This window comes from Mesoplodon densirostris, chromosome 11 (genome assembly GCF_025265405.1).
Source record: "Mesoplodon densirostris isolate mMesDen1 chromosome 11, mMesDen1 primary haplotype, whole genome shotgun sequence".
Taxonomy (NCBI): Eukaryota; Metazoa; Chordata; class Mammalia; order Artiodactyla; family Ziphiidae; genus Mesoplodon; species Mesoplodon densirostris.
This window is the reverse complement of record NC_082671.1, coordinates 83,293,662-83,304,122: the sequence shown is the minus strand read 5'-3', so window position 1 is coordinate 83,304,122 and position 10,461 is coordinate 83,293,662. Positions and strand designations below refer to the sequence as shown.

At 39.2% G+C, this 10,461-nt stretch overlaps 1 protein-coding gene across 1 annotated transcript; it reads left to right on the top strand.

Moving 5' to 3' along the window:
* Window positions 1-5,015: 5,015 nt before the first annotated feature.
* Window positions 5,016-5,622, top strand: LOC132499297 (ribitol-5-phosphate xylosyltransferase 1-like; the record flags this gene model as incomplete). Its single annotated transcript, XM_060113801.1, has 1 exon — window positions 5,016-5,622. A coding segment is annotated over exon 1 (594 nt), but the record flags the coding sequence as incomplete, so codon positions are not given.
* Window positions 5,623-10,461: the final 4,839 nt, after the last annotated feature.

Here is a 10,461-nt window from a genome sequence, read left to right as displayed (position 1 = left end):
CGCCTTCCATATAAACCCTCAGCCCTCAGCAGGGCTATCTGCAGACTACACAATGAGAAACAGAGAAGCTGTGACTATTGGCACAGTGCTGCATCTGGGCTGCTCAGATAAGACTTTTGGAAAGATTCAAACCACAGCCTTTTGCCATAGTTACACCATCACTTCCGGCCCACCGTCATGCTGAATTCATTCCAGAAAACTGAACATTCCTTAAGAGGCTATCAGAAAACTAAAGTAGAAAGCGTTGTAACTGATGTGTAGAAATATCCTTTGGGGGACTGAAAACATAGGAGACGAAAAGACTCAATTAGGACAAAATAGCTTTACACAGTTAGAGGCCATTCTACAAAGAAGAGAATTAATAAATCATTCTGAATCGTCCCAAGGAAGATGTTATAGAAGCCACAGAGAAGCCAGTTTTGGGCCCAATAATATTCGTTCATTCAGTCATTCGTTCACGGACTTCCTGCTTTGCTCCAGGATCTGAGTTGGGGCTGGTGTTGCCATGGTAATAAGATTTGGTCCTTGCCTTCAAGGAGCTCAAAGAAAATCTCCATAATGGAATAAACACGGGAAGTAGTACGATCCCCCCTGGATCCCATACTTGTATATCCTGGATGACAGTGAGGAGACATGATTCAAAATTCAGGAGTGGGAGGAAAGAAGCAATGAAAGAACTGATCTTTAGAGCCCCTCCAACCCACCTAAACCTGAAGTTCTACCTATGCTCTGGAAGGCGCAGGCATAAGGCATGATGTCCTGCTGGCAATTTGCATAAAATACAATGAGAAAGTGAAGGAACTGACTTGGCTGCATAAATTAATTTCAGACCAGAAAAAGGAGCACAAATATACAGAGCCCAGCATGAGGGATATGTTCATCAAAATGCAGAGGACACTCAGTAACAGGATTTCCATCAAGGAGTCCTAGTCCAGCAGAGGAATTCAGGTAGCTAGTGAGTAACGGAAATGCTTAGAAATGGTCTATATGTGCTTGTACTGAAACACAGAACAAGGGACAAAGATTTACAAAATTTGTCCAACAATATTAAATGGGACATTTCCTGCCTCTACACTGTGACTGAGGGAGTGAGGGTGCTTATATAATGTGCTGGGCACACCAAGGTATCCACCTCTAGCTTATATACAAGAAAGAGTGCCAACAAGATTGTTAGTCCCATGGTGTAGAAAATTACACCACTGCCCTCCCAAACGGTGTAGGAGGAGCTTCCAGAAAAGCAACAGTTTGTCATGTGAGGTAACATATTCACAGGTTCCAGGGCTTAAGGCATGCACATCTGTGGGGGGCATTTTTCTGCCTATCACTAGAGGGTTTGATCTGTGTTTCCTGGAGTTTGGGGAACACAGAGACTGGTGCCTGATTCTCACCTAGTAAAGTCCAAAGGGGAGAGGCCGCCTGGAGCTATCTATGATGGAGAGCAAAGAGAGAACACTGTACTTCTAGGATTTAGAGAGGCAACATGCCAGGTAACCTGTGGGCTAAATTGATGTTGCAGAGGAGAGCCAGGCTAGAGCTTCCTTCAAAGTACCCCATCTAAGAACACTGCCCAGCAGGGTCCAGACTGCCTCAGCAAAAAGGTTACACAGTGTGAACTGCTGGAGTAGGGTTGAGGGCATGACACAAGAGGGCAGCAAGAGACTACCTCTCCCACGTCAGGAGATGTTTCGACCTCAGAGGTCTCCAGCAGGGTGTCCCCAGAGAACCAACAAAAGCACCCTATTTGATAAATGGTCAGTCGACTATGCAGAGGGTTTTTGCAGACTAACACCAACTAGGTTTATTAAAAAAAAAAGTTCCTCAACTTCTAGCCCCTCCTCGCTACCTAACCCTGGAGCATCTAGCAAGTAGATGCAAGAGGTAGAAAGAGGAAGAAAGAAAAGGCAGACATTGCCTCCCCCACTTCCCACTTCAAGACTCTGGGAGGACACGGAAGGAGAATCTTTTAATAGACATGAGATTGAAGTCTTGATTGGGCTAGAATTTTTAATAACTGAAACTGCTCTAATCCCCCACGTCCAGAAAAACAAAAACCTGAGCCACCATCCAGGAGCTTGGAATGGAGTTTATATCAACGTTTTATTTGAAGGCAGTGGTAAGAAAGAATAAAGTTGTTTCCTCCTGGCAGAGCAGCCAAAGCCAGTACATCCAATATACTGATCACATTTGGGGGCTGGGGCCTATCTAGGATCCTTTAAGAATCTGAATACTGCCCAACAGATGTGCACTTGCTCAACAAAAAAACTGTAGACACATAAAAGAGAACCACCAATCCATCTCAGAGAAGTTAGAGCAGTCTTTGATGGATGAGATTCTGCCCAGAGACTTACCTATGCAATGGCACCTAAACTTCCCTGGGAGGGTAAGCTCTATACTGTGCTTTGTTTTGTTTAATGTCAGACTTGATTTAGGGCTTGACTAGTGAGTCTAGTTTTAAGCGAGGAAAGGAGGGAAAGCATTCCGGGAGGAAAGCATTACACAAAGAAAGTGCTATAGACTGAATGTTTGTGTTCCCCCAAAATTCGTATGTTGAAACCTAATCCCCAATATGATGGTATCTGGAGGTGAGGCCTTTGGGAGGTGATTAGGCCATGAGGGTGGAGCCCTAAAGAATGGGATTAGTGCCCTTATAAAGTGACCCCAAAGAGCCCCCTTGCCCTTCCACCATGTGAGGACATCTATGAATCAGGAAGCAGGCTCTCCCCAGACACTAAATCTACCTTGATCTTGGACTTCCCAGCCTCCAGAACTGTGAGAAATAAATTTCCGTTGTCAATAAGCCACCCTGTCTATCGTATTCTGTTCTAGCAGCTGGAACAGATTGACAGAAGGAAAGCAATGGGATAACAGGTGGGAATGAACAGGGCAACTGCAAGGAAAAGAGACCAGAGGTACTTGACTAGAGCAAAAGATGAGTGTCCAGGAAGCAGGAATAAGAAAGTTACCTAAGTAGGGCAGAGTCTTTAAAGATGGCAAAAGAAGTTTGGGTTTGTTGCAATGTATAAAAAAGAACCATTAGCGTTTCTGAGACTGAGAACTGGCACATAAAAGTGTTCTGTTCTGTTCTGTTAATGAAAATAAGCAAAATGGGTTAGAAGAGAGGAGTGGGGAGTGAGAACAGCTCAGGATCTGCTGCCGAATTCCTATGATGACTGCTTTTTGAACGGAAGTTGGGACCTGTGATGGGACAAGCAGGATGCACCTTAGATCAACAAAAAAGAATATCTGAATTAAGGACATCCCAGAAAATCTTTGGTTATTTTAAGTACAGGCATGTAGCAATGAGGAGGTGTGATTTCTTAACCCCTCCTTCTTTGTTATAACATGTTGCAAGATGAGATCTCCCCAATCCTTTTGAAACTGGCCACTCTGGGGACACGCAGGAAGTTATTCAGCAACAGTTGCGCCATTGTGAGATTTCATTCCTTTCCAAAGCTATGCATTAGTTAGACTTCTATTTACAACCATTCATCTCAAGCAACCAAAACAAAATTATTCTGAATGTGAATAAACTAGGTGGCTACCTCCATGAAGCTAGATTTCTCAGAAAGTGCCACGCTCCCTTCCTCATTCTTATTGCACAGTTGGGCGTCGTGGGTACCAGCCATGCCAACAGTATTAATACTTCTCAGGAAGGACAGTATAATTCCTCTCTGGGAAAACATTTCTCACACACACACACTCCATTTAACAATATAACTATTAGATAACTAATAAGTACCTACTGTATAGCACAGGGAACTCTACTCAATTCTCTGTAGTGACCTATATGGGAAAATAATCTAAAAAAGTGGATGTAATGGCGGACTCCGGGAGGGCTCCCACAAAGAAGTACTTCCCAGAACTTCTGCTGCCAGTGTCCTTGTCCCCGCAGTGAGCCACAGCCACCCCCCACCTCTGCAGGAGACCCTCCAACATTAGCAGTCCTGTTGAAGTCCTTCAATCAAATCCCACTAGACTTCAAAGTCTGATTCTCTGGGAATTCCTCCTCCCATTGCCAGACCCTCAGGTTGGGAAGCCTGACGTGGGGCTCAGAACCTTTACTCCAATAACTGCTGGACCATAGCGGATGAGAGAATATGGAGCAGACTTGGACTCAAGCCATAGACTAAAACCAAGCCCAGCCAATCCCAGCCTCAATCAGCTGAACCCCAGATGAAAACTGAAGGAAGGTTCAATCACAAATAGTTAAATAAAGGCAAATCCAAGTAACCTGCACTTCTTGGCCCTGAAGATAATGGCTCAGCATCAAAGCTACAGGAAGGGCACTGAGGTGATAATGATGAGGAGATGAGCAATGGCAGGTGCACATGGGAAGGTGTTCGTAGGAGGCTTCCTAAAACACAGAGCATCTTTTCCAGCCTTCTTTACCTATGTGCAAGTTCAGTGATAAGGAATGTGCCCTCTACTTATTAGTCATCATTGAATGGTTCTGGATGAGAAGGAAATAATTGGGAAACTTCTGGAAAAAACAATCTACTTTGAGAAGTGAAGAATGGAATCATTGGGAAGAAGATGAAAAAAATGAGCAAAAACACAGACTTCAGAAATTAAATAAGTCCACAAAAGAGAAAAAAGACTTCCATGTACAAATCTGGGGCAAAGCTGCCATTGGTTTGTATTTGGGAGCATATTTTTGAAGGTTTACTTGAGCCCACTGATGTGAATGCTCAGCAGAGAGAAAGAAATTTAGTTGTTGGAAGAATGCATTACAGCTTCATTACTGGTCCAGCTGTGGTCCCCGGGTACTTCTCTGTTGATGAGAATAATGTGGTACTCGTTCTAAATGGAAGAGAAAAAGCAAAGGTCTTTTTTGCCACCCAGTGGTTACCTTATGCACAAAATTTAGTGCAAACTCAAAAACTCCAGCATCTTGCTGTTGTTTTGGTTGCAAATGAACATTGTAATAACGAATGGATAAACCAATTTCTCAAAAGAAATGGAGGCTCTGTGGAACTACTTTTCATAATATATGACAGCCCCCTGGATTAATAACATGGATTTTTTTCAATGGCCTTTAGGAGTAGCAACATACAGGAATTTTCCTGTGGTGGAGGCGAATTGGTCAATGCTGCATATGAAAGGCCATACTTGTATAATATTGTAGGAACCATTTATGAAAATTCATCCAGACAAGCACTAATGAACATTTTGAAACAAGATGGGAATGATAAGCTTTGTTGGGTTTCAGCAACAGAACAGTGGCAGCCTCAAGAAACAAATGGAAGCCTTAAGAATTATCAAGATGCTCTGCTTCAAAGTGATCTCACCTTGTGCCCAGCAGGAGTAAACAGAGAGTGTTACAGAATATATGAGGCTTGCTCCTATGGCTCCGTTCCCATGGTAGAAGACGTAATGACAGCTGGCAGCTGTGGAAATTCATCTGTTTTCCATAATGCTCCTCTGCAGTTACTCAAGTCCATGAATGCTCCCTTTATCTTTATTAAGAACTGGAAGGAACTTCCTATTTTAGAAAAAGAGAAAACTATAATTTTACAAGAAAAGATTCAAAGAAGAAAAAGGTTACTTCACTGGTATCAATACTTCAAAGCAGAGCTAAAAATGAGATTTATTAATATTGTGGAAAGTTCATTTTTAAAGAATAATAAAGGTGAACTGTAATTCAAAAATCAATTAATTAATTAATTACAAAATTTAAAAGTGGATATGTTTATGTATAACTGATTCACCTTGCTGTACAACAGAAACTAACACAATGTTGTAAATCAACTATACTTCAATAAAAATTTTTAAAAAATATTGTATAACCTTAGCTCTCTCTGTCTTGATTTCCTTACTCAACTCCCACTACCATTAAGTTCCCCTCCATGCACTACAGCCACATGAGGCTGACATTAAGTTTGACATAATTTTCTAAGTTTTGAAGCAGTAGAAGAAACTACAAATGACAGGACCAATCATTTTATCATTAAAAATTCAAAATATATGCTAAAAAAATTTTTTAATGGAAAGAAATACAGGGACAAAATAATATTTATAGTAATTAAATAAGCAAAGGGTTAATACCTACGTTAAAATGCACTTGTGAAAATTTCATAAGAACTCTACTAAGGCTCCCTGGACACAAATGAATATATGGCATAATCAAAGAGTTTGCATCCAAAAATAGAATAATAATTAGTAGACACAATATGGGGAAATGTTCAATCCACCTAATAATCAAAGAAATAATCACTGAAATAACAACAAGGCACCACTTTATACCAATGTGATTTCAAATTAGAATACCCAGATGAGGTAGTGCACTTGTACCTGCATAGAATAAAAAGGTATGATAATGATTTTTTGAAAGAAGAGTTAACATAGAAAAGAACTATTAAAATGTTAATGTCCTTTGATTCAGAAATCTTATTTCCATGGACTTATTCTAAGAAAATAATGCAAAACTTTTTCCTAAACTTACATAAAGATTGGCAGTATTACAATACTAAAACAAAACAAAACAAAACAAACCTGGGCTGTCTGCCTTATAAGTTTGGAAATGGTGAATAAACAATGTTCCACCTAATTAATAGAACAAAAGAATCCTTAAAACAAATGAGAACAGATTGATTCTTGGGTAGCAGGAATGTGAGTGAATTTTTCTCTTTTATTTAAAGTTCCACTGATGTTGCTATAATAATGTTTGTATAGTTCATTTCTTTCTTAATCAGTGTACTACCATGGTACCCATGATAAAGAACATTCCTTTCTTCTTTCCTCTCCTTTTGCCCTTCTCTGTAGCGTTGGCAATTCAAAACAATCATTAAGTAATCCTCAGTTTACATTATAAATGCTCCACAGAAAGACATTTCAAAACATGCGATCTATTAATTTGTCCTTGGATTTCAACTTTCCAGACCAGCCAATTCGGAGTTTCCTACGCCCAGCAAGACTCTTCATTTCTTTATTATCTGTCAATTTATTTCATTTTGCTTCAGGAAATTATCACCCTGAAGTAGCCCGTCTGTATTATTTTACTTCTAAATATAACTAGAAAGCCATCTGTGAAAAGCAGAGATATTTTCCTGAATCATTAACACTTTACTTTGACAATCAATAAGCACTTTTTAGAGTGACATTGACATTCTGAACTAAGAACTAAGCCCAAAGAACATGACACAGAGTAAGAAGTTTTTCAAATGGGCCCAGTAATATATAAAGCTGCTTTAAAAGGCATTCATTTCAAATCAAAGCAGATCAAAAGTACTAAACAATGGTTTGTTTTGTAAATCATGGTCTACAAGTAGCTTAGAATTAGAATTTCTCAAGGAAATTGTGCCACTTAAAACGGAATCATCTTTATCCTAATGGGATGTGTTCAACCAATCAAGAGAGGTAATGTCCTCGGAAGACTCAGCAGAGTTAAACAAAAATATCATTACAAGTCTCTTTATACATTTAATGTTGAAAAGGAGTCGGAGAGCTGAGACTTTTATATGAGAACACAAAACATTTTGAATTAGATTTTAAAGTGGTCTAAACAATTCAAAATTATAGTTCTCTTACTTGAATACATTTTTTTAATTCATGCAAGATGTTACAATTTTAAAATGTATTTAGAGCCCCAAATGTTATAGTTTCATATCATTTCATGTAATACATGAAAGTTACCACTAATTTTATCTCATTACTGATTTTTTTCATCAAGGAAATGGCCTCTTGGTTATTAAGAGGCCATGTCTATTTCACGGGAATCATGTTTCCACGAGGGAACTTCCACTATAGCGGTGGTTCTCAATCCTTGCTATATATTAGAATTAGCTGGGGCTCTTTAAAAAAATACAGGTTTCACCAAAAACCTATTCATTCTGAAGGGGTGGAGTGGAGAACTTGCATCAGACTTTATAAAAGCTTCCTATGAGATCCTAATGTTCATCCAGGGTTGAAATCACTACAATAAACTCACACTTCTATGCTTTCTCCCCACCCCTCACTTACTCATCCCCAAGTGAAAAAGTTACCTGCCTTGTGAGTGTTTAGAGTATAACAAACATTGGTTCTTTTCCGCCACTGGGTAGCATTAATGCTTTAAAAAGCAGTACACCATTTCTTACACAGTTAAACAAATACCATATGATCCAACAATCACACTGTTGGGAATTTACTCAAGAGAAATGAAAACATAAGTCCACACAAACACCTGTAGACAAATGTTTACAGCAGCTTTATTCATAATAGCCAAAAACTTGAAACAACCCAAATGCCCAGCAACTGGCAAACAGATAAACAGTGATACATCCATGCAATGGAATACAAACTCAGTGATACTGATAGATGCAACAACATGGAGGTTACGTGCTGTACAATTCCATTTATATAACATTCTAGAAGCAAAACTGTCAGGGCAGAAATCTGATCAGGATTGCCAGGGTCTGGAGGTAAGAGCAGAAAGGAGGGGAGACTGACTGCAAAGGCATAGAGGGAACTTCCTGGGGTGATAGAAAGGCTATACATCTTGATTGTGATAGTGGTTATGTGATTCTATACATATGTCAAAACTCATCCAACTATACATTGGAAATGATAAATTTTACTGTATTTAAATTATATTTCAATTTTTTAAGTACCCAGTTATGTATTTCTTCTCTGTCTGCTCACACAGTTGGGGATCGCAGAGGGTGAGGCAGAAATTCTGAGTACGCTAGTCACTCTAAACACTCAAACTCTCCCTCAGGCAGGTTAACCCAAGGTCTAGAACCTGGGGAGAGGAAGCCCAAAGGTGAATTCAACCACATTTTCCAATCCACTTTACAACAAGGCTGATATGTCCATCACCTGAATGACCCCTGAATCTACTTCTCAAATAGTTCTAAATTCAGGGGGTAAGAGAGGTAGGTAGAAATAATCATCACTCCAACTCCCCTCTCCCCAATATATGGCCATAATGATCAGGAAATCTTGTGAGATCATACTACACTAAATTAGGGCAATCAAAATAACACATGGAAAGATGAAGGCAGACAGAAGGTCTTAACCTCAGTACTTTTATGAGTATTGACTGTTGTAGGCTGCAACACATTATGCTTTGGCTGACATTTACAGACACAAAGCCAATTTCCATTAGCATTAATAAGAAGATTTTTCTGACAATCGACTTAGATCTAAGCAGGTGTGACTGAATCAAACATTAATTTGCTGGAAAAAAAAGTATTTTCATACCATGCAAGACATACAAAACTTCATTATACAGGGTTATTATGCATTGGTGGAATAATTTTTACTCCCTATAAGATATTTATTAGAAAGGACAGTAGACCCGGGGTTGATGTTACATAAGACAGTTAAGTGCACATAGATCACAGAGGACTGGCCTTTTAATTAAAGCATCTGAGTATTAACAGGCAGTAATAGTTCAGCAGACCCAGGTTATATTCCTATTCTATTCTATTCTAGTTCAAAACTGTTTTGAACTTCAGCAGTTCAAGGGCGAATGAAAGAATTGAGTGTAAATCTCTTGAAATCATTTGGCTTCTCCACCATAATTTGTTAATTACATAACATATTTTAGAGACTGAAATTCTGGCTTCAAATACAAAAGAGTGCAAAGTGTTTCAATAGATAAAAAAAAAGAATTGGAATGCAATGCATGAGCCTTTATGGCTCTCAAAAAACAACCAAAAAAATAATAAAAGACACTTTGGAGAAGATGAGGGATATCTGAAGATGAACTGAGTATCAGATGATGTTAGGAAATTTGTTCATTTTTTTGGTGTGATAATGATACTGTAGTTATGTAAGAGATTATCCTTATTTTTATGTGATACATGCTAAAATATTAGGGGCCAAAGTGTCCTGATTTCCATAATTTGACTTCAGATGGTACAGAAAATTATATACCATATATTTTTTACATATATACACATTCATAAACACAAAAATATTTGAATATTTGTATACTTATGCATATAAATACACATATAAATATGGATAGACATGGCAAATACAGTTAAATAATATTGTTGAATGTGGGTATATGAGAGTTTATTGTATTTTCTTTCAACTTTTCTTTAAATCAAATTTTTCATAATACATTTAGAAAAGAATGTAAGCATTCTATAGAGGACATGTCATCTTCTTGGCTTTAGGAAGAGAAAAAACTCAATGAAATTGTAAATCAAAGGTTCAATATAATTTAAACACAACGTTATTATACTTATAGTTCAGTGTATACTGAACTATACACTTAAAAATGGTTAAGATGGGGGCTTCCCTGGTGGCAGAGTGGTTGAGAGTCCGCCTGCCGATGCGTGGGACACGGGTTCGTGCCCTGGTCTGGGAAGATCCCACAAGCTGTGGAGCGGCTGGGCCCGGGAACCATGGCTGCTGAGCCTGTGCGTCCGGAGCCTGTGCTCCGCAACAGGAGAGGCCACAACAGTGAGAGACCCCTGGTACAGCGGCAATGGAGGAGACCCTGGGGGAGATGGTGGGGGAGGGGCACGA